The following is a 25,794-nucleotide window of genomic DNA, read 5'->3' on the forward strand; positions in this document are numbered from 1 at the left end:
ACACTCCACCACTGAGCCAACCGACCAGGGCCCCAGGTTCATTTTAAAATGGAAAGTTCTTGGACATAACCAATTATTCTCATTGTGTCACTTATAATTATTCTTAGAATGGGCTTAGTTATATAATAAGAGACAATATAAATTTCATTTTTTGAGATAAGTTTCGGTGAAATTCTGAATTTTTTTTTAGTATGTAAAACTGCCTACTTAATGGTTAAAATCTCCTTTATGCTCTGCTCTGCGCACTGACCTAATGCTGAAAACTTGTGCACAGATAATCCAAAGTAGCCAGTAAATATAAAAACTTAATTTGGAATAATTATAAATATTACCTTTGTATATGAACAGTATTAGGGGTAGAATCCTATTATTACAGATATCAGCCGAAGGTCATTGGTGTCAGTTCAGCACCAACAGCAATCCTCAGTTCGGGGTGTGGTGAAGAAGGAAAATTTATTCAGTGATAACAGCATACTATGAAACAGCTTTTAGGTGACCCTCTTTCTGGTAGACAGCGCTACTCTGTACTGGTTTGCACCTGTGAAACATGCGGGAACGCAATCTTCAGTCTTTGGTGAGAAGCAAAAGTGCCCTCTCAGAGCCAAAGGGGAGCTGACTTATATAGATAGAAATCCGTCTCTGGTCCCCAAGTAGTCCATCCTCATGCAAATGAGAACTTGAAATCCTCACATTTGATTAGTCCAAAAGGTACTATTGTCCAATTGGTCAGTGAAGAAGATGATGAGACTGCAACTGCTCAGCCTGACTGGATGGTGAGAGCCTCAGTCATACTGGCTGAAATGGGATTCCAGAAACTCCTTTATAAGGACTGCACAGATGGCAGAAACACAGGGCAGGCGGGCAGTTCAGTGCAGGCTTCCTGAAATGCATTTTGCATGAGGCCCCTGTGCAGAAATGGCTGCTAGGCGCTTTTTTTTTTTTTTTAATTTGAGCTTAGCCACTAAGAGCCATACTTGATTGGTATCTTCTTTCTCAGGGTTCACAACAGATACACATTGACTAGCAGTTTTCTTAAATAACAGCACTAAGCTGTAACTGAAGTCTGTCTACTTAAATTCAGGTGATTTTAATAGCTTAAGAGTTGACCTATATTTCAGTTATAACTTATTTCTCTGTAACTTCTGGAGCCATTTTGAATGCACTCCTCTCCTCTAGTTTCTTGAGATAGTGCTGACTGATGGCGTTTTTTTGTTGTTGCTGTTTTTTTGTAATTTTATGAAGTTGGAAACTTCAGTCTCAAAACTTTTTGCCTAGGATACAAGCGAACATGAATCAACTAGTTTCTCTTTCTCCATTCTTTTTTTTTTTTTTTTTTGTCAGCCACCTTATGATTTTATTCTTCTCCCACAAACTAGAGTTTAACTAAAGTACTCAAAACTGAATTGCTTACTGTATGATTTTTTTTTTAAATTTCAGTGAGGAGGGGAGGCATAAAGACAGGCTCTCGCATGCACCTCTATCAGGCAAGCCCATTAAGGGGTGATGCTCTGCCCATATGGGGGCAACCAAGCTCTTCTTAGCATCTTAGGCGGAGGCCATGGAGCCATCCTCAGCACCTGGGACCAACTCTCTCTAATGGAGCCATGGCTGCAGGAAGGGAAGAGAGAGAGAAGCAAGAGGGGGAGGGGTAGAGAAGCAGACGGGCGCTTCTCCTGTGTGCCATGACTGGGAATCAAACCCAGAACATCCACACGCTGGGGCCAGCATTCAACCACTGAGCCAACTGGCCAGAGCCACTGTATGGTGGTTTTATTATTCCAACTCAACACCTCACTCCACCCTCACTTAATATTTTATTTATTGATTTTACGGGGTGGGAAGGGCAAGAAGTAGTTGCTTCACTCTAGCTGTTCATTAGTTGCTTGTCGTCTGTGCCTTGACCAGCCAAGCCCGGGGTTTTGAACCAGCAACCTCAACATTTCAGGGTGACGTTCTATCTACTGCGCCACCACAGGCCAGACCACTTTTACTTACTTTTTGATACCAACCTATTTATTTGAAAGGGCGTAAAAAAATCTTTTCCTTTGGGATTTAGCTACTCAGATGTGTTTGGGGACAGCAGCAGTGGGGTTAAATCTTGGGTGGGGGGCTATCTAGATTTAACACATTGTTGACTGGCAATTTTACGCAGAAGTTATCTCATGTCACCGGCTATTTTTTCGTAATTGAGTATGAAACAATCTCTTCAGTATACTTTATACATAATGAATTTAAATGAAACTTTGTACGTATCTTTTACATATCATATTTTATACATACGTATTATATATTTTAGTAAATTTTTTGGTGTGGTGTACTGTATAGCAATCACCTATGTGTAATGGTACACACAACATGTTTTGCAAATATATCTGGTTTCGCTGTGCTTTCCTTTTGAAACACACACTTTTACACTTTCTAGTTGGATTGAACACGACAAAGAAAGATTTTAATGATATCCTTGATATGTATGTTCAAACTGCAAGCGGTTAGAAGATAATCCAAGTTCGACACTGATTGTTTTTGTTTACCATACCTTTGATTTTGCGGTCTCATGCCTGGAGGAGTGGGAAGAAAAGGAGTCCTCATGAGAATATGGAACAGAGTGCTGTTTTTCGAACTTCGACCCTCAGGGCGAAGAGTCACAAATACAATAATCCCGTATTACCCTGAGTTTCAAAAAGGGAAATAACTAATGCAAGTACGAACACAAGTGAGCGGTCAGCAATGTGTTATGGAGGGGCTTTGAGAAACACACAGCTATTTCTCATGTTAGTTATGGGAATCTCCCTAAGACAAATGGTTCTTTACCGCAACTTCATATTAGAGTCTCTTGGGAAGCTAATTAAAATACATACTTTCTACTAAGTGGGTCCCACCTCAGACCCATTAAATGAATAACTATTGGTAGGGCCAGAGCATCGTTCTTCTTTAAACTCCCTGGTTGATTCTAATATTTAGTCATATTGAGAATCACTGATCTCTAAGAGTAGGCATGGATGAAAATCAGCGATATGTATCTAGCAGGATTGTCTGCCAGGCTACTTTTTTCTTTAGCAACTCAACTGTGTGTATTTTGTTTAGCATTTCAGCACATACCCATTGATATATGTAACTTTTCATTCAGCAAGTGAGATTTCAGTTTCCAACTATATAGACTATATAGGACTGTAGTAGACCATATAGGAAGGAGATTTATAGTAGCTAAATACTTGATCCCTAAGTAGTAGTGCTGATCTGGCTCCCTGCCTGCCCTTCCTGCTTCCTCTTGTAGTATATATAGTCTTAACAACTAAACAATTTTTCTTCCTACCACAGGGACATTTTTCATATTTACCCTGAGACTGCCAATCCTTAACTCTTCCTTCCTCCCATTTCTGGTAAACTTCCTCACCTCCAGCCCACTTTCTTTGAATAGGACCCCAGTGTTCTTGTTCTTTATAGCACTTACCTTGGTTATAATTTTCTATTTATGTGTGTGATTGATTACTTACTGCTTCTCACCCTGTTTAGAACAAATTCTTGAAGAGCAGGGATTGCTTGTTTTTACACACTATTAAATTTCTAGCATCTAGCACAGTGATTTTGAGACACAGTACATGTGGAATGAATGAATGAGAGAGAGAGAGAGAGAGAGGAAAAGAAAGACAAAGAAAACGTGCAAGGCAATGGGTAAAAATTAGGAAAAAAATCACATGTGTCTACAGAACCAATGTATATCATGTGTAAACAGGAGAGCTCATAGGAACTGAAAGACTTCTGAGGCAGTAGATACTGTGGTGGACAGGAGCAGTGAGGGAAGGCTTTGAAGTATAAAAGTAGGGAGGAAGGGAAATAATTTCCTTCCTCCATTCAAAAGGGGGGGGTGTCAATAGCCAGACCTATTTGTTTAGAGCAGCAATTTTCAACTAATGTGTCACAAGAATTTTAAAAGCATACAATACCTTACTATCAGGACACTAACCTTTTTTCCCCCTTAGGTTGTGAAATTTAAGAAATGACAACAACCAACACAATAGCTATTTGGTATGAACGAATTGGAATTATACGGTTTGGGGGGGGGTTGTTTTTTGGTTTTTGTCAGATCGACAAAACTATTTTCTGGTGTGCTGCAGAATTTTAGTAATTAATTCATGTGTGCCATGAGATGAAAAAGGTTGAAAATTGATGAACTATAGTAACAATGCTATATACTCTTTTTACCTAGTTTTAAATGTTTATTTTATTGATTTTTAGAAAAAGAGGAAGGGATGAGGGGGGAGAGACAGATAGAAACATTGATCTGTTCTTATGTGTGTGTCCTCTGGCTGGGGATCAAACTGGCAACGTCTGCTTCAGGACAATGCTTTAACCACCTGAGCAATCCAGCCACAGGTTCCCTAGTTTTAATTTTCTGCATTTGTTTTTCATTAGCACTGATTTATATATAGATATATTTCATCTGTAATTTTAAAAAATTGCTACCTCACCCTTTCTGGAACACAATGGAGAGAGAGTAAATCAATGGCACACACACACACACACACACACACACACACACAAACAAACAATTTGTTTATTTTTGCAGCAGACAGGAAGGAAGAGTGATGAGAAAGAAGCATCAGCTCGTAGTTGTGGCACTTTAGTTATTTGGCTATGACTTCTTATATGTGCCTTAACTTGGTGGTTCCAGCCAAGCCAGTGACCCCTTGCTTAAGCCAGCGACCTTGGGATCCTGTTGATGATCCCATGCTCAAGCTAGGGAGCCTGCATTCAAGCCGATGAGCCCGTGCTCAAGTGGCAACCTCAAGGTTTCAAACCTGGGACCTCAGCGTCCCAGGCCAACACTCTATCCACTGTGCCACCACCAGTCAGGTAGTTATATATTTTTATATATAACCCATTGTGTATATAAATCAGCCCATTAAAATATGTATTAGTTTCAGATCCACTCTTTACTTTGAAACATTTAGTCCTTTCCTGTTCTCTTCAACCCCATTAAAGTAATATATGGAATAGATTTATTGACGAGGAGATGATTAACCATGGCACAGCTCTAAATTTATTAAATAAGTAAAGCCATGTAAGTTTTCTTAGAACATAGAGTTTTTCTAAGGTACTTAATATTTTCAGTTTTTGTTTTTTTTTTTTTTGTATTTTTCTGAAGCTGGAAACAGGGAAGCAGTCAGACAGACACCTGCATGTGCCTGGCCGGGATCCACCCGGCACGTCCACCAGGGGGCAACGCTCTGCCCACCAGGGGGCAATGCTCTGCCCATCCGGGGTGTTGCTCTGTCGCCTGGGGCAGAGGCCAAGGAGCCATCCTCAGCGCCCGGGCCATCTTTTTGCTCCAATGGAGCCTTGGCTGCGGGAGGGGAAGAGAGAGACAGAGAGGAAGGAGGGGGGGGTGGAGAAGCAGATGGGCGCCTCTCCTGTGTGCCCTGGCCAGGAATCGAACCCAGGACTTCCGCACGCCAGGCCGATGCTCTACCACTGAGCCAACCGGCCAGGGCCTATATTTTCAGTTTTTAAAGAATTTTACCTAAGTAAATACATTCACATCATGGGATGTTAAGTATGTCTGAAATATTGAAGACTTTTAAATAGTACCTCAGTATATAGTGTACTTAGATTCACACTGTCACCAGTTCCAGAGATAGGATAATAAGGGCTTTACTAAATGCTCTCAGCCTCTGAGCAGGAGACCATGTAGTCAGGTGAGTGCAAGACCATAATTTCACAGTGAGTTTATTGATTTGTGACAGAAGTTGCTTAATTGATCCTGTTTTTTTGTTGTTGTTGTTGTTTGGGGTTTTATTGCTATGGGGGTTTTCAGGGTCGTTGATTGGCCCACCTGACTGATTTTAAGTGCTTTCAGTGATATCGTTTACTTAAGAGAAAACACTTAGGCTTCTTCTACTGAAGGGTGGTATTCTGAGATTAGTGGGTCTTTAATTTTAGAGACAGAGACAAAACACTGTTCTTAAGGCAAATTAATCAAGGAGATTGGCATTTCCTTTAGAAAAGATTTCACTGACTTCTTAGAGAATTTTTCTAATATGAGAACCTAAGCAAATGGAGTGTTTTCCAGACCTTAATTTCTTTTAATTTTCTTGCCTCTTTTAGTGTAAGAATGTTGCTTACCTACCACCTAATGTCAGTTAAGTAGACAGAATTAAATTATTTTAGCTTTTTTCATATTTGTTTTAAATATTGTCATGAATTTTTGCCACTCAAAGGAATCAAATAAATCTAAATTTAGAGTTTTCCTAAGGTACTTAATATATGAATTTTAGCTCTATCTTGTGGAAATGGCTGGGCAAAGGTTTAGCAGCTAGAGTGTAAAGGACTAGGCATCGTAAGTTTCTTGACTGCCATTGTTATGAGGGCTTATTTAACAAATAACCTCATTCCAACCATTGGTCCAAGTAAGTTGAATTTACAGAGCTGTGTGTATTTTTTTTTTTTTTTTTAATTTTTACAGAGACAGTCAGAGAGAGGGATAGACAGGGACAGACAGACAGGAATGGAGAGATGAGAAGCATCAATCATTAGTTTTTTGTTACAGCATTGCGACACCTTAGTTGTTCATTGATTGCATTCTCATATGTGCCTTGACCGGGGGACCTTCAGCAGACTGACTAACCCCTTGCTCGAGCCAGCGACCTTGGGTCCAAGCTGGTGAGCTTTTGCTCAAACCAGATGAGCCCGCATTCAAGCTGGCGACCTCGGGGTCTCGAACCTGGGTCCTCTGCGTCCCAGTCTGACGCTCTATCCACTGCACCACTGCCTGGTCAGGTGGAGCTGTGTGTATTTTTAAAAAATATATAAATTAGGAAATCTGTAACTTGTAGAATTTTAAAGGCAGAGGATGTGATCATGGCAGTAGTTGAGAGTGAATTGCATGATTCCTTGCTGTAGTGAGTAACCAGTGTGTCATGTTTGCTACACAAACCCCTTAAGTTTATGGTAAATTTATTTACTAGAGCATTTTCATTGTCACTGTCTTGTCCCTAATACTCTGACTGAAACAATGTGCATTTCTTCCAGTCTGACAGCAAGCAGTGTGTCTTTGTCTTAGGACTCTAGTGTTGAGATACTATAAACTTTAGGACGGCAAGCCTTGCTCTCATAAGAAAAAGCAGCTATTCGCCTGACCAAGCAGTGGCGCAGCAGGTAGAGCATCAGACTGGGATGCTTGAGTGTGGGATCATAGACATGACCGCATGGTCGCTGGCTTGAGCAAGGGGTCACTCGCTCTGCTGTAGCCCCCCGGTCAAGGCACATGTGAGAAAGCAATCAGAGAACAACTAAGGAGCTGACTGTCTCTCTCTGTCTCTGTCAAACACACACACACACACACACACACACACACACACACACAATTAACCTGAGATCTCTGAAGTGTAGATGACATTTACTTTGAGTATAATTTTATGGAGATCATCAAATAGTTTTTCCTAAGGTCTCTGTCTGGTGATTGACCAGACTGGTCTCATGGTGTTATACATGGAGGCTCTCTACACATTACCTTTGGTTCCTCTAGAATAGGTGCTTCACATTAAAATAATATTCCTTAGATCTGAGCAACTAATAGGTTCCTGACCAAATACGTGATGCTTAGCTATACGTAGAATTACTAAAGACATCATAGTTTAACCAATGTACATAAATGGTATATCTTATGACGAGTGAATCTGTATGCTAACATGCAGTACAGAACTGTATTTAATAAAACTTGAAAAATATTTTAGAAGTTTGACCATACAACTTAATATGTAAAAGTAAAATAAAACCACAGTGTTAGTACATTCAGAGTTCTTAGGATTCTTCCTCCTAACTCCTGCCCTCTTATATAACCTTACCAGTTAGAATGATGAACTCATCATAGATGTTTTTGACAGATATCTTTGATAAAATTTTGATAGAAGTGCTACTATTTCTGTGATGTCTATCCCTATTCGTAAATATTTCTATTTCCTTATTTTCTTGTATAGAACAGTGAGTTCTCTCAGCAGTGATTTGCCCAACAGGGGAACATGTAACAATACCTGGAGAGATTTTTGCCTGTCAAAACTTGGGGGTGGTTGTGCTACTGGCTCTAGTGAGTGTAGGCCAGGGATGCCACTAAACATCCTACAAGGTATACACACAACCCGCACAGCAGAGATGTGAGGTCCAAAACAGCAGTGCTATGGCTAAGAAACTGTAAGTTAGAATATCCTTCCGAAGTGATGATAGGTTTTAGGAACGCTTTGATTACCAGTGATTTAGGAGACCCATTATAACATCATTTGACCATGAACTAGGTTGTTTTTTATTTTCTAGTGTGCATTGTTTAGTTTTAAGGATTAGATTTAAAGGAATCCATAGACATTAGTTTAATTTAGTCAAACTCTTTCATTTTACAGGTGAGGAAACCAGAACTTAAAGAAGGCAGTTGATGTGTTAGACCTTGGATTCTTTGAATTATCTAATTGCTTTTTATTTTTATATTTTGAACAGTTACTAATTCTTTTGTGTGCTTTGTAAGTACCCAGTTTTTTTGTGACATGAGCTGTAATTTCAAAATGGCTAAATGCATTCTAATGGAATCTTTGACAGCTATAAAGTAATTTGTAGAGCATATTGGACTGCTTTAGTATAGTGTTTCTTGGAGAAAGATCTAATTGATCATCAGATTTATTTGCATTTGGAAATATGGTTTGCTTAGAGATTTGTAGTTTCTGTGATTCGTCTTACATAATGGATGTGCTTTGAAAGGTAATTTTGTTTGTATTTTGGGGGAGAGGGAGAGGTCATATCAAAGTCACTAAACCAACTCTAGTTCTGAGATGTGCCTCATGATGTTTATTCTTGACTTTAAAATAGAGCTAATGAGTTACTAACAGAATAAACTGCAAATTTGCCTGTGACTTAAGAACAAATACTCTATTTAGTTGTCTTTATTCAGTATTAAATACAAGTACCTGAGTTAAAAGAACCTTAGAGATGGCTGGCTCTGATCTTTTTACCAGTGAGGAAATGGAAGTTTAGAGAGAGCATGTAACTCAATCAAGGTCACTGAGTTAGACCCCAAAAGAAAAAGAGAAAATAAAGAGGGGAGAGTTGAGGTACCTCACCTGTGAAGTCTGTGATCCAGCTTGTGTGGCAGGCTGCAACCCATAAAACACAAAAGACCTAGGCTATTGAACTCTATTCTGTCGAATGTTATCAGCTACTTGGAAAATGAGCATACATCCACACACATCCATCATAAATAGCAGTATGTGCCTCAGCATATATGTAATAGGTTCCAGGAAAAGTCTGATTAATGAATTTTGGAAACATAAACCAGAATGCCAAAGGTAAAACAGGGATAGGAGACAGCACAAGGAGGGTTACAGCTCTGCTTCTTTTTCTTTTTTTTTAAATTTTTTGTTTTTGTATTTTTTTTTCTGAAGCTGGAAACGAGGAGGCAGTCAGACAGACTCCTGCATGCGCCCGACCGGGATCCACCCGGCATGCCCACCAGGGGGGCGACGCTCTGCCCCTCCGAGGCAGGGCTCTGTTGTGACCAGAGCCATTCTAGCGCCTGGGGCAGAGGCCATGGAGCCATCCTCAGTGCCCGGGCCAACTTTGCTCCAATGGAGCCTTGGCTGCAGGAGGGGAAGAGAGAGACAGAGAGGAAGGAGAGGGGGAGGGGTGGAGAAGCAGATGGGTGCTTCTCCTGTGTGCCCTGGCCAGGAATCGAACCCGGGACTTCCGCATGCCAGGCCGACGCTCTACCACTGAACCAACTGGCCAGGGCCCAGCTCTGCTTCTTTACCCAAACAGTTAGAGAAGCTGGCCTAGAGAGTGTAGACATTGGGTACACTCTATGGCCGGGGTCCCCAAACTTTTTACACAGGGGGCCAGTTCACTGTGCTTCAGACCGTTGGAGGGCCAGACTACAAAAAAATTTGAACAAATCCCTGTGCACATTGCACATATCTTATTTTAAAGTAAAAAAACAAAACGGGAACAAATATTTAAAATAAAGAACGAGTAAATTTAAATCAACAAACTGACCAGTATTTCAATGGGAACTATGCTCCTCTCACTGACCACCAATGAAAGAGGTGCCCCTTCTGAAAGTGCGGTGGGGGCTGGATAAATGGCCTCAGGTGGCCGCATGCGGCCCGCGGGCCATAGTTTGGGGACCCCTGCTCTATGGTTCTGTGCTTTCTCCCTCAGAAATGTGGCAGGTGAAGAAAGATGTGTTTCCACCAGGAGATACTGTGGCACTCTGCCTCACGTTGCCAGTGACCCTTGCTGAGGATTTGTTTCATTTTCTTTTTTTTTTTTAAGTGATAGGAGAGGAGATAGTGAGGCCAACCCTACATGCTCCACCAAGCAACCCCACCTGGGGCCAATGCTTCAATCAACCAAGCTATTTTTCGTGTCTGAGGCCAACACACTGGGACCAACTTAGCTATTCTTAGTTCCTGGGGCTGATGCTCAAACCAATTGGGCAACTGGCTTTGGGAAGGAAAAAGAGAGAAGGGGGGAGGGGAGAGACAGGAAGAGAAGCAGATGGTCACTTCTCTTGTATGCTCTGACTGGAAATTGTACCTGGGACATCCACATACCGGGCCAACGCTCCTCTGAGCAACGGAGCAGGGCCATATGTTCTTTTTCAGTGGGCTTGCTTTTGGAAAAATGCTGTGGGAGCTCTAAAGGGCATATTTATTACGAGACATTTACTTAAACTATTTGAATGACCACAATAAAATTGTTTTAGGTACGATAGGGAAGAGGACATGGAAGGAAGCCAGATCTATAGTTTATGGTTGAAATACCTTAAGCCCATTTCTTGAAAGTTGTTCTATTATTTTTTTTGAAAGTTCTATTACTTAATATATAAAATTTTTATTCAGAATGTTTTCTTAACCTGCAACTGGAGGTGATGCTGCTTTTTATGTTTCCTTTTTTGAAACTTTCCTGAGAAAACATTTAAGCTTGAATTGTTCTAGAAGTTGCCTTCTAAAGAAAGTCTCTTCCTGTGATGAAGTAGACTTGCAGAGTAAAATTTGGCATGATCTTTAGGGAAGCAGTTGTCAAGCTTTTGGTCAGAAGATTCCTTACACTCTTTAAATTATTATGGACCCCAAGGAAGTTTCGCTTATGTTGATTGTATCTATAGATACTTCCCCACACCAGAAATTAAAACTGAGAAATGTTTAAAAGTACAAGAATATACAAATATACATTTCATTAGCTGTCAGAGGAGTGGTGCTGGGTGTCATGTAGTCTTTGGAAACTAAAAGGCTAGTAATGTCTTAGAATTATTATGGGAAACAAAAGTTTTAGGGAAGCAGCTGTGGCCTTGTAGACCACTGCTGAAAGGGTTTTGAGGACCCCTACTACTTGGATCACGCATTGAGAACCACTGGGCTAAAGTATCTGTTTGTTGCTGCCAGGTTGGCTTATAAAATCTAAACCTATTGCTTTATGAAATCTAAATCTGCAGCCACTTTTACTTAACTACTGTATTTCCCCATGTATAAGACGCACACTGTTTCGAAAAATTTTTGGTCTGTAAAAACTGGGTTCATCTTATACAGTGGTTGTAGATTTTTGTACTTGGCATTTCCTGCTTTTTTGCACTTGTTTTTGCGCTCATTGTATGTAGATATATGAAGACAGTGATTCCTTATCTCAGATAAAGATGGGCAGGCTAATGGATCGGAATTTTGACAGTAATGAGGAGTTGTATGAATTTTATGATGAATAAAACTTGAGTTCAATAACTTTATGTAATACATTTCCCCACCCAAATTTCAGGCCCCTAAATTAAGGTGCATCTTATACATGGGGAAATACGGTATATATTCCTGAGTTGCAGGAAATTATAGTGCCTATGCTTAATGGTGCTCAATGACTGTATTTTTCACTCCATAAGACGCACTTTTTCCCCCCTAAAAGTGGAGGGGAAAATGCCCATGCGTCTTATGGAGCAATAAATATGGCATTTTATTAAATATTTTAACACACCATATTTGGTTCAGAATATTTTTTTTTCTTTTCCTCCTTAAAACCGTGTGTGTGTCTTGTGGTCAGGTGCATCTTATGGAGGAAAAAATACTGTATATGTTAAGTAACTGCTTGAAAGTGGGCATAAGAGATACTTGAATATTCAAAATGATGTTTTTAAGTGATGGGGAACAGACAGGAAAGGAGAGAGGTGAGAAGCATCAGTTCATAGTTGCGGCACCTTAGTTGCTCATTGATTGCTTTCTTACCTGTGCCTTGACTAGGGGGCTCTAGCCGAGCCATTGACCCCTTGCTCAAGTCAGCGACCCCACGCTCAAGCTGTTGACCTCAAGGTTTTGAACCTGGGTTCTCAGTTTCCCAGGCCAATTCTCTAATCCACTGCACCACCATCTCGTCAGGCGATAATTTTATTTTCATAATGTTAATTTTGAACCTAGAGAAGGACATTTCAGATTCTGCTGTTTATTAAGAATGATCATATTGGCCCTGGTCGTTTGGCTCAGTGGTAGAGCGTCGGCCTGGCGTACAGGAGACCCGGGTTCGTTTCCCTGCCAGGGCACACAGGAGAAGCGCCCATCTACTTCTCCACCCCTCCCCCTCTCCTTCCTCTCTGTCTCTCTCTTCCCCTCCGCAGCCAAGGCTCCATTGGAGCAAAGTTGGCCCTGGCGCTGAGGATGGCTCTGTGGCCTCTGCCTCAGGTGCTAGAATGGCTCTGGTTACAACAGAGCAATGCCCCAATGGGCAGAGCATCACCCCCTGGTGGACATGCCGGGTGGATCCCGGTAGGACGCATGCGGGAGTCTGTCTGACTGCCTCCCCGTTTCCAGCTTCAGAAAAATACCAAAAAAAAAAAAAGAGTGATCATATTAGTTCTGTTGGAGCCAGTTGTTCCTAACCAACTTGTATCTGGTCAGAGAGTATAGTACCATGCATATTGTACAATTGAAGTCTGATGTCCTCCTAAAGGGTACCCTCTTAAAAAAGAGTATCTGCAAAACCAAAATTCTCTCTGAAATATGCAGAAAATTTTGCAGTTATGTCAATGAAAATCCTCATTGCTGCTATTAACTGCTACACAGCATTGTTATCTTGAGGACACTAACATGTGTAAGTATTTCTGCCTCTAGTACCATCTCCTGGAGGAAGACTTACCAGCCTGATTCACTTGTAAGTCTTTCCATTTACCTCAGTTGCTCAGAGCGTGGTAGTCAAGTCTACTGCTGAAAAGGGTGTTTTGAAATGTATATACCATTCACAAAAATTGGGGATATTTCAAAATGATTATGAACTGATAAAAGCATTTGATTTTTTTTTTTTTTATTAAACAAGAACATCAGAAAAAGCAAACGACAAGTCAAAGAAAGTTCAATTATGCAAATGAGATGCAAAACCAACTTCTATTTCAAGTGAAATTATTTGTTGAAAATATCTGCGTGCTATATGAGCATACACTATCAACAAGTGAACCTAACAATTTAATCTTGACTTCAACCTTGTTGAATTAGGTGTGGCCCCATTCCCATTTCACATAATTTATGAGTTTTATAGCAGGCCCTTAATATAAGTCCAAAGGCTGTCCTAACTCAGAATTCATACTCTCCTCCCCTTGCTTGTGATGATGACGGAAGGAAAGATGTGGGAGAAGGGGGATGACATATCTTTGCTTCTGTTTATTTTTGATCGGATTATCAGAGTCAGATTTGAAGGGAAATGCTAGTTTTCCAGTACAAAGCAGAGTGGTCTCCTGAGTCAAGGATATACAGTGTGTCCGTAAAGCCATGGTGCACTTTTGACCAGTCACAGGAAAGCAACAAAAGACGATAGAAATGTGAAATCTGCACCAAATAAAAGGAAAACCGTTCCAGTTTCTGTAGGATGATGTGGCAGCATGTGTGCATGCACAGATGATGACATAACACCGTGTATAAAGCTGAGAAGACCACAGCCCTGCCAATCAAGATGTGAACAGTACAGAGGAAAGTTCAGTGTGTTCTGTGGCTCGCTAAATTAGAATCTGTGACCAAAGTGCAACGTGAATATCAGCGCGTTTATAACGAAGCGCCACCACATAGGAAAAACATTACACGGTGGGATAAGCAGTTGAAGGAAACTGGCAGTTTGGTGGAGAAACCCCGTTCTGGTATGCCATCAGTCAGTGACGAGTCTGTAGAGGCTATACGGGATAGCTACCTAAGGAGCCCTAAAAAATCTGTGCGTGAGCCCACATCAAACTGCACTGAATAGGTATGAAACTGGGAGAGTTTTCCTTTTATTTGGTGCAGATTTCACATTTCTATCGTCTTTTGTTGCTTTCCTGTGACAGGTCAAAAGTGCACCATGACTTTACGGACACACTGTATATTGGTAGGAAAGAATAACCTAGCTTGCAAACTGAGACCCCTTCTGGTAATCTAGGGCTCATTCTAGATGAGTCAAAGGATTTGAGAAAATTCATAAAGACAAGTGTTTTTATGAGAGGAAAGAACTACGTAGGAGAGAAAAGAACAGTGAGAAGAGATACATACTCTCTGGGGAACAGAGGGAAATTAATAATGCCGTATAATGTAAGATCCTAGCAAAGTTAAGTGACAGTTGACTTTTTAAATTATCCATATATGATAATGATTGGCTTCCCTGAAGGTCACAGGGTTACATAGGGTCATTAGTATCTTGGTTGTAGCGTGGTCTGACACTGGCAGGAGCAGCTCTGGCCATGAGTACTAACTAATCTTTACAGAGCAAAGCCAGCTAGGTCTGAGTAATGTTAACATGAGCCTGAACCAGCAAGATGAAAGGGCAGCATCATCTCTTGGACTAACAGCTAGTACAAGGTCTTACGTTCATGCATCAGGGAAGAATTAGGTTGGAGCTGTTGTGTGGTTTCATCTTCCCATAGCTGAACAGATGAGTATTTGTCTAGTGTTTGCTTAAGATTTTCAGCCCATTAAAATAACAGCAAAGGAAGCACTTACCTGGAAAGTTCCTGGGAATTTACTTGTAAACCAAATTATCTACCATATTTTCTCATCTGTTGTTTATTCCTCATTGGCCTTGGCTCACATTGGTGATTCTTAGTAATACTAAGCTGTAACATCACAACAAATAAGAAAAAGGCACACAATTTTAAGGTATTACCATTAAACAGCTCTCAGCTTAGTGTGGTGTAGGTGAGAGAACATCATATTGATAGTTTGGAGACACTGATTCTATGGTGGGTTATTAGCCCTCTTCCTTTGTTAATGGCTGTCTAATTTATCTTTTAGAATTGTTGAGAATCAAGTGTGGTGTTTGTCGTTTAACAAAAAGTACAGGTGGAGGGGAAAGAACCCTAAAAGTAGCCTGTTTATTTTAAATCTGTTCTATACATGTCTAGATTTTTTAAAAAGTTTTATATCACCTTTTAAGGTCCCATGGTTATATTTTGTCTATGATGTTTTAATTTGAATACTTTTTATTTTTCAATTACAGTGGACATACAATAGTATATTACTTTCAGACATATACCCCAGTGATTAGACATTATATAACTTACATCAGTCATCCTGATAAATCTCGTACCCATAAGATCTGATGGTTGTTGGGGTTTTTTTCTTAATAATGTTTATTTACAGCAGTTTCCAGTGGTTTTTTGTTTTGTTTTGTTTTGATTTGGGGTGGCTTTTTATTTAATTTATTGTGTTTACATAGATTCTAGTGTCACCCTGATTGCATCCAAGATCTGATGGTTGTTAATGTTGAAGCTAGAATTCTTCATTTCTGTGTACTGCTCATAGCGTTTCTCCTCTGAGTTATCTTTGGTATTAAAATAAAATAGAATGACTTAGTAGCAGTGAGTAAAATGAACAGAAAACAAGTTGTTGTTGTAGGCCTTTTTTCTGTATTAGTCATCAAAGCCAGGGGCCATTTATGTTTAGTGAAAGGTGTTGGGATAGCAGAAGGATGCTTAACGCTTACATTGCCTTAGAGACAAATACAGGCATTGCGCAATTTAAAAATGGATTGTATTTCACAAATGTACTTGCAATTTGATTGCTTGCAAACTTGGAGCGCATTACTGCATACAGACTAGTTCAAAGATCCGGTTATATTAACCTCATTGAGGCTTTAACACGGTACTTTTGCAAAGAAAAAAATTGTGCAGTTAATAAAGCATTTCTACACATTTGCCCTACCCAGGTAGGATTTGCCCTACGGTTGGATTTACCATTACCCATTTTGTTTTAAAATGTTTTAGTCAGAGAGTGTTACTGAATAATGGCCATGCCCAGAGTACTTTGTTATTCCCAACTGGTATATATGTATGTTTGGGGCATCAGTAATGCAAAAATTTTGTTATTGTTGGGTGGGGCAAATCTATTTCAGCCAGCTTAATGCACATGTATAGATGACCTTTTGAGTGTAGGGACAGGAAAATGGTGGAAAGACCCCTTATAATTACAGTACTATGATGTAGTCTTGTCATAAAGAATCATGGTTTCCTATTAAAAAGAATAGAAAAAACTCATGGACACGGGCCATGCGGTGTGATTGCTGGGGGTGGAAGAGAGGTAGCAGAAGTATGGGGGATAAATGGTGATGGACAAAGACTTGGGGGAATGTGAACACACAGTATGGTGTTTGGTGTACAGAGATGTGTTAAGGAATTGTGCACCTGAAACCTGTATGAGTATTTTAACCATTATCACTCCAATAAATTCAATTTTTAAAAAAAGGAATTATTGGCTCCTTATAGAGTGAACTAAGTAGAAAGGCGTTTCCAGAGTGGTTAAACTCTTGAAATTGCTAATTTTTCAACTAACTGATTGTCAAGGCAAGGCAAGGGTTGGAAGGTTGTAAATGTAGTGTCCAAAGAATTCAAAGACAATGGAAGCTGACTTAAGACATTTTGTAAGTAGTAAAGAACCCCCCTCCCTTTTGATGGATAAGTTGTCTAATTTCAGAGCCTTTGGGGTATTTTATCATAATTGTAAAGTAAAATACCAAATGGAATTCTGTAAGTAGGAAAACTGCACAAATGATAATTTAGGAAGAGCTAGGTATAATCAAGGAAAAGATGCAATTTGTTAGATACCTCTTGCTCTTGGTTCCCTGAACCACGAGGACATGTCTTTACCTTGTTGCTTGTTGGTGGTAGCTGAGGTATAGAGAAGAAATTATTGACTTTAGGGAGAAACAACAAAGAAAAGACACTGATGGGCTGTGGCGCAGTGGACAGACTGTCAACCTGACACTGAGGTCCCAAATTCAAAACCCTGAGGTCTCTCTCTGGCTTGAGCCATGGGATCATAGACTTGAAACCCAAGGTCGCTGGCTTGGGTGTAGTCTCCTGTCAAGGCAGGCTCCTCTGAGGAACACTAGTGAAAAAAGGAAAAGGGTATATGGGAGAAATGTCTCTTTAAAACAATATGGTTTGCCTATGTTCCCCAAAAGCAGCATGAGTACACATCAAAATGATCCCAAAAGATCTCATTGTGTGACCTGACTTGTGTTTATTCATTTATGTCTGCTAGAACTCTGAAAATTTACCTTTTTCAAAAATTAAGATGCCCCTAGAAAAAAATTTACCGTACTTTATACTGTATTTTTCTGAAACATTAGCTGTTTAAATGTGAATAGACATGTTTTCCTGATGACATTTATTATTCTATTATTGTAATTTCAGAGCAGGTATTTATTTGTAAACTTTATTGAAACAACAGTAGAGCTATTATTTATCAATTATAGTTGGCATGCAATACTGTATTTCAGGTGTACAACATAGCAGTTAGACATTTATGAATTTTATGAAGTGATCCCCCTATAAGTCTGACACCCATCTGACCATACATAGTTGTTACAGTATTACTGGCTATATTCCCACTGTATTAAACCCCATGACTATTTTGTAACCAATTTGTATTTAATTCCTTCACCTTTTTCACCCAGCTCCCAACTCCACCTTCCATTTGGCAACTGTCAAAATGTTCTCTGTATCTATGTTTGTTTATTATTTTTGTTGGTTAATTAGTTTTTGTTGGAGGCTTAGACACCAAAAGCTATAAGCAATGTGCTGTCATCAATTATTTTCCACTATATTGTGAAGCTGTTAATGGCTCATTTAAGGTTTGTTAACTGAGACACTTAGGTAATTTTGGAGAACCCAGACTCTCAGCTCCATATTGAAGAATTGATTTCCGCAGCATGTTGAAAGTTCTGTCCTTTAAACAAGCTGTATAACAGTTTATTGTGTGACAGTTAGAAAACGCCATTGAGCAACAGAAATATGTGGGAGGTAATTTTTTCATTGGTCAGCAGTGTTAAATCATGAATTGGCTAGTTCCTTACAGCACTGTTCTAAAGGCAGTGGGAAACTTCCGGTTCCTCCTGTCCTTGACCCTTCTGTTAAGGATACCCCACTTGCCAGAGTACAGCTGTGAGACTAATGAGAGTAATGAAACTCTCAGGAGGTGTCTAGCTACATTGTAGCCTGGGTTCGACCTGGGTTTTTCATTCCTAGTACCTAGTGCTCAAGCCACATCTCTAGTGGTAAGACTCTCTCCCCCCTCCCCCCCCCCCATATACAAGTACACATAGAAACCAGTCTGGGTGCTTCAAAAGTAGAGAGTTGTTGGTTTTTTTTACCTTCATAAGAGGAGTCTATGGAGAATCCTCCATAGATGGATCTGGGTTAAAAATCTCAGCTCACTCCTTTAACTATAATCCTTAGATACGTTTCTTAATCTATCTCCTTCTTGTGGAGACAAAATTTCTCCTCTAGGATGTTGTGCTAAATCTAGCTTTGTGGTGTACCTGTCCTACATTGCTTGTGACTCAGGTCTGCCTTTTCACATATTACGATCTCTGTCACAGTTTGTAATGTCTGATCTGGAAGCTGGCAACTTGGCTTCACAGAAGTGAGGTGGTGTGTGTGGTTTCGTTACTAGAGATTGGCCATGTCCATTTTGTCATATGCAGTCATAGTGTATTAGCCTAGAAATAAGGAAGAGCCGGATGGCAAGAACTGCAAAAACGGTTCAAATATGGTAGCACCTTCAGTGCAATAACAGGAGGGTCTCACACTAGCGGCCCTGCTAGTTTTCTGTATCTTCTCCTTCCTAGAGGTTTGAACTGCTTTTTGAACCAGTAAGTGTAGATATTCTTTGTTCAGAAATATTGTATGCCTTTTCAAAATTAATTAGTATTTTCCTATCTCATCCACATTCCCAGACCCTGTGGAAATTAGCTTGAAAAGGCAGCTGTAATAAAGTAATAAGTGCTTATCTGTTGTTGAGGCACTTTTGTGGAGGAGGGCTGAATTAAGTTGTTAGTTAGGATATATACATGACATTTAGAACACAGCAATAATTTTGAAAACAGATGGATTACTGAATACCCCATATTTCTTGGTAATAGATCTCAAAAAGCTTTGGGTACTTTTCATGTGTGAAGGTGTTTGGTTGGCCCTTATAGAAGAGGAACACTTTATTTTCTCAGGAGCATGTGAGAGCCATGCACACAGTTGTACACACATGCTGCCTTTGAAGAAGTGGAGTTCACTTTGCTTCTGTACCTGGAGCTCTTGTGATACAGGCACTGGATTGTGATGTATGGACTGAAGAAGAATTCTCTGGGCATGTTTGCCAAAGTGTTAGAGAATGATTGCTAGTGGCAGAAACTTGCAGGTGCTAACCTGTTTTCACAGTATTCAATAGCCTTGGCAAACTAGCCATGTGAGGGAATAATCTATTCTGGCTAAGCATGTCTGGGTGGCTGAGAGCTTCTGTAAGGCTAATCACACTCGCACCATTGAGGACAATTTGTAAGATTACCAGCAACTTTCTTTTCTCACTTCTCATCAACAGCTGTTAGTACCTGCTACGCACCAAACTAGGCACCATTTCATAATGTCCTTTGGTTTCCGAATCTCTTTGATATCTCATTTCCATATTCTTCGTACAGTCCTCCTCTACCTACTATCCCTCTCTGAGAAAAAAAAAACAAAAAGCTGTCCTCATTCCTTTCCAGGACTTCCCTGAGTGTGTTCTTTCTCTCCATTGTCCCATGATTTAATTCCTATCTCTTGTCAGCCTTCAGTCTTGATCCCTCTTTCGGATGACACAGTCTGTCTCCCTTTCCTATGGAAGTCTCTTTAAACCCTGCTCACCCCCTTCCAGTAGAGGCCAGGGCCATGCTTGACTTCAACACCATTGTTCTCAAGAAGGCTTCCTGTTTCCTCTGTATTATTCCTCTAGCAATCTTGAGTTCCTTCATCTTTGCAGCCCCGATCCCATGTGGCCTGTTCTAAAAGTCCACAGTGACCTCCTGATTACCAAAGCTTGGGCTTCTATTCTAAGTCCTCATCATACTTTGTCTTTCTCTGCCTTGTTTCCTTATTCTTTATGCAGTTTGATAATGTTAACAACAAAGATGATTAAGATCCAGTCTTACCATTGAGGAATATACAATTGATTGGCAATTACAGTAAGTAACGTTACAGAATATTTTAGGGTGTCCTAGAGTGAGACAAGTTCCCTTAACTGATTGATGAGCCTGGTGATTAGGCTGGAAGTTGTCTGGGGCAGGCATATCTATCTGGCCTGTCTGTGAGATACTCTTGGACTGGTGTCCAAATGTCCTATTGTTCCTCTGTGAGATTTCCTTGGAGTAAACTATATATACTGGCTCCCTTGAAATTCCCCTGCAAGGTGTAGTTTTTCCTAAAGGTTTAATGGTTTATTCACAGTACAGTGGTACCTTGAGATACGAGCAGACCAACATATGAAGTTTAAGATACGAGCTGCAACTCGGTCCGTGTTTTTGTTCGAGATCCGAGTGAAATTCTGAGATACGAGTTGTGATTCAGGAAGCTGCCACTAGTTGGTGAGTTGGCGCACGGGTCCAGTATTGGCAGCACGACACCAGCATGTCGTCGTTTCTCACATGTTACCCGCAGAATGAAGTCGAATCTCGTGCTCTGTACTCGTTCTTGCATCATTTTTGCATTTTTAACTAACTTTTTTGTGTGCTATCATGGGGCTGAAGAAAGTGAGTGTAAAGGACAGTGGTGAGAAGAAGAAGAGAATGATGTCGATAGAAATAAAGCAAGAAATAATAGAAAAACATGAGTGTGGTGTACGAGTGACTGAACTGGCAAGGCTGTATGACCGCAGTACATCTACAATTTGTACCGTCCTTAAACAAAAGGATGCCATCAAAAGTGCAAATCTAGTGAAAGGAACTACAATTCTGTCCCAGTTAAGGACAAATATCCATGAAGAAATGGAGAAGCTTCTGCTGGTGTGGGTGGAAGAGAAAGAGCTGGCAGGAGATACAGTGACAGAGATTGTAATATGTGAAAAGGCACGTATTATTTACAGTGACTTGAAGAAGAAAGAACCATCAACCTCAAAAGGGGCAGCAGAAGATACGTTTAAGGCAAGTCACAGCTGGTTTGAAAATTTCAAGAAGAGATCTGGCATCTACTTGGTGCTCAGGCATGGTGAAGCTGCGAGTGCTGACGTTAAGGCAGCTGAGGAGTACATCGCACATTTTGCTGCGCTTATCACGAAGGAAGGCTACATCCCCCAACAAGTATCAAGTATTCAATCCTGTGACGAAACAGGATTGTTTTGGAAAAAATGCCCCGGAGGACTTTCATCACCGCAGAGAAGAAGCTGCCAGGCTATAAACCCATGAAGGACCGTCTGACCCTTGCATTGTGTGCAAATGCTAGCAGTGACTGTAAAGTAAAGCCACTGCTAGTGTATCCTTCTGAAAATCCTCGAGCCTTTAAGACTCACAAGATTCTTAAAGAAAACTGCAGGTTATGTGGCGCACCAATGCTAGGGCATGGGTTACACAGCTGTTTTTTATTCAATGGATAAATCTCGTCTTTGGTCCTGCAGTAAAGAAATATCTTCCAGAAAATAAACTCCCAATGAAAGCATTACTAATCCTTGATAATGCTCCAGCCCACCCACCTGGTCTTGAAGATGACATTCTCAATGAGTTCAAATTCGTGAAAGTCCTCTACCTCCCACCCAACACGACTTCAGTCTTGCAATCTATGGATCAGCAGGTCATTTCCAACTTTAAAAAGATTTACACAAAGCACTTTTTCCGCCACTGCTTTGAGGTGACTAAGAATACAATTCTAACCTTTTGAGAGTTTTGGAAAGATCACTATAACATCGTGATATGTTTACACATTATGACTTGGCATGGCAACAGGTTACAAGAAGAACCTTGAACTCATCATGGGAAAAGTTATGTCCTGATGTTGTTGCAGACAGGGACCTCAAAGGATCCGAACCAGAGACCGAGACCAAGACCGAGGTAGAAGCGTTGGAGGAGATTTTGTCTCTCTGAAAGTTGATGGGTCTGGAGGTAGATGAGGTTGAAGTAAACGAGCTCATCGAGGAACATGGGAGGAACTCTCAACTGAGGAGTTGAAGGAGCTACAGATGATGCAACATACAGAGCTTCTGCAAGAGATTGGTAGTGAGGAGGAGGTAGAGTCGGAGGAAGTGATTTCTACAAGTGAAATTTAAGACAAGCTGGCAATGTGGGAGACACTTTCAAGTTTCATTGAAAAGAAATACCCAGAAAAAGTTTCAACTGGTCGTGCTTCACTTTTTAATGACACATTTTCTTAACATTTTAAAAGGCCGCCATAAAACAAGCCTCTTTGCATAGATTTTTATTCAAAAGTCCTGCAAGTGAAAGTGCTGAAACTGCAGCCAAAAAGTGATGATTAAATGAAAAACAGGTAATGTTAAGCTTAGGTTAAGTTTAAAGTTAAGAAAGTGCATTTTTTTTACAATTAAGTTCTTGTGATTTCATTTTAAGTAAAGAAAGTGCAGTTTTAGTTTACATTTAGTGTTAAGAAAGTAGTTTTAGTCTACGTGTCTACAGTGCCTGCATCCCTTTCTCCCTCCCTCCTCTACCATTCGCCTCCGTTAGCCACACTTGTCTGTCTCCAAGGTAAGAATAAAGTACTAAATAACACTTTTTTCTTTTATTTCATATATTTTGTTTTGCATTGGTAAAGTATACATGTGTATTTCTTAATTAAAAACATGTCTTTTTCATAATTTAAGATGGTTTGGGGATGTTTCACAGGGCTGGAATGGATTAAATCTATTTCAGTTATTTTAAATGGGATAAATTTGTTTGACATACGAGTTGACTGACATGAGCTCGGTTACAGAATGAATTAAACTCGTATCTCAAGGCACCACTATATTAACTCGGGCAGAGTCTTAGTTAGTGTATCGCACTCTGATTTAAACTGCTTGGTAATCCGTATAGGCAGCTAATCTGCCATGTCCCCAGGAAGTGCTTGTGAAGTGTTTTGAGTTGTGATTATCTTGTATTAACACAGTCATACTTCTCGAGTGAGTATCTGTCCCCTCCTCATCCTGCCTGCCTTCTCACAAGAGGTGGTCCAGTAACCCAGCAACGTACTTTCAGGGGTCAGTGTATCGTTTATCTAGCAATTTACTTTTTATTTTCTTGCCCCCCCAAAAAAAGAAGAAGAAGAAGAAGCCAGAATCAGTTAAGAAAGCTTTGTTTTCCTAGGTTTGTTTTTTATTTTGTCCTGTCCTCCATCTGGGCAAGAGAGAGAGGGAGCTGTGTGTAGGGACTGCAGGGTATCCTTACACTGTGGCAGCCAGTTGGTTCACCTCCTGAATGGATCCATCTGGATGTGTGCTTCCCTTATTTGTGTTTGAGGAGTTTGTCATGCTGTACGTGTAGATCTAGATAGGACTTGTCTTTGGAAATTAATATTGTATAGAGACTGTAGGTAGGCTTTCTTTCTTTCTCATTTAGGTCTGCATGTTCAAGCATTGTGAGAAGTTTTTGGCACCACTTACAATTTGTAAACAATAGTGTTAAGAGCCAGTGTCAGTTGGAGATTGGTGGGGACATAATGGTTGATATCACAATGAATATATCACTTGTCTAAGGTTTTTTTTATAGTGACTTTCAGTTTTCACCCCCTGGGAGCTGGTACGAAGCAGTAACTGTTCACTGCTCTGTGTGCTGTCCTTTCAGTCACAGAGTTGCAGAGGAGCAGACCAAGTCGGAATAATTAGATTGAGGAGTTGAGTGTCACACTTTAATTTTATTCTCTTTTCAAGGGATTACCAGTGTCCATTTAATAAAGTGAGATTAACCCACTGCAGAGAGAGTGTTTGAAAGCTGTTAGTCAGTATAATCTTGATAGCTCAAATGAAGTAGTATTCTGGACACGCTTAGAAGCAGTGTCCTTTTTTTTATTGGCTGGAAGACATTTCTACTGTTTGTGTGAGCACATGTCTATGTTATTAAAGGTAAATGTACAGAAAGTGAGTTGGAAAGAAGCAAGGTTTTTTAGACTCTACCATGTAACATAGAACTAGTAATATAGAAGTAGCACCATGTAATTGACCTAAGCAATTAGGACACCAACATAAAAATTGGGAGAAATATTTATAAAGGAAATAATGTTGAGTCTCTTTCCTTGAACGTTTTAGAAAACCTCGAATCAATTCTCAACTGGTGGCACAGCAAGTGGCACAGCAGTATGCCACCCCACCACCCCCGAAAAAGGAGAAGAAGGAGAAGGTTGAAAAGCAAGACAAAGAGAAACCCGAGAAAGATAAGGAAATTAGTCCTAGTGTGACCAAGAAAAATACCAACAAGAAAACAAAGTAAGTCCCTGGATAACTCAGCACAGTATACAGGGTCCCCCGTCTATCACAGGGGTTAGGTTCCAGAGGGCCCCCCCACCCCCGCGGTGGGCGAAAATCCGCGCAGTGGCGATCTTATATTTATTTTATTTATATATATTTTAAGGTTTTATAAACCCTCCCACACTCTTATAAACCTTCCCCACACTGTTACTAACCTTTACCACACTCTTATAAACACTTCTGTGCTCATAAACACTTTCTACACTCTTAAACCTACATAATTTTAATAACATATAAAATTCTATATGGGTACTCACCAGTGAATACTAATATATTTTAATTAATATTTTTATATATTTTAATATTTTAAGTTTTTTAGACTAGAAAAATGCTTATTTTGCTGCAAAAATAATTAAAATAAATATATAAAAATACTTGTGTACTACAAAATCCTGCGATATAGCAAAAATCTCCAATAGAAAATTAGATATATACAATTTAAAAATCTACAATACAGCAAAACCGCGCAAAGTGAACCACGATATGGCAAGGGACGACTGTATTATTTTGCAGGTGAATCAAAGATATCTTTTAAATGCCTCTTTTGGTACTCCCCTCCCCCCCTTTTAGACCAAAGTCTGATATTCTGAAAGATCCTCCCAGCGAAGCAAACAGTATACAGTCTGCAAATGCTACAACAAAGACCAGCGAATTGAATCACACCTCAAGGTATTTGAAACTAGAATGGAATACTAAAGTGCTGCTTTGATTTACTTAGTCATAATCAAGAACCCAGATGGTTTTGTGCCTGTGGGTTTGTAGGCTAAGAAGGGGTGGGATGAAGAAGTAGGTGTAGGTATGAGACAGTTAACTTCAAACACACGTGCGCACGCGCGACTTTTTAAATCACTGTGGCCAAAACAGGAGACAAATTGATGATTTTGGAGTGGTCCAAAGCTTTGCTAACTGCTGGTGGTTTCTGTTATTGCTAAGGTTAATCAGCAGGTTTTGTGGTAAGCTATGGTATGTGTGATGACAATTTAGATTCATTGCCACACTGTCATGAAATCTCTGTGTGTATTGATGATGTGTGCTAGAAATTATTTTTAATCCATAGCTTAATTGGCTGTTCCTCTGTGGCATT

The 25,794-nt window shown here is 40.1% G+C and overlaps 1 protein-coding gene across 1 annotated transcript in view; it reads left to right on the forward strand.

The window, feature by feature from the left end:
- RYBP (RING1 and YY1 binding protein) overlaps positions 1 to 25,794 on the forward strand; it is a 79,664-nt gene that overhangs the window by 50,118 nt on the left and 3,752 nt on the right. The window contains exons 3-4 of the mRNA XM_066350650.1: positions 24,492 to 24,668; positions 25,281 to 25,379. Of these exons, the coding sequence (XP_066206747.1) occupies positions 24,492 to 24,668; positions 25,281 to 25,379 (276 nt within the window). The remainder of the gene's footprint in view (positions 1 to 24,491; positions 24,669 to 25,280; positions 25,380 to 25,794) is intronic.

The sequence above is a fragment of the Saccopteryx leptura genome, chromosome 10, assembly GCF_036850995.1.
Source record: "Saccopteryx leptura isolate mSacLep1 chromosome 10, mSacLep1_pri_phased_curated, whole genome shotgun sequence".
Taxonomy (NCBI): Eukaryota; Metazoa; Chordata; class Mammalia; order Chiroptera; family Emballonuridae; genus Saccopteryx; species Saccopteryx leptura.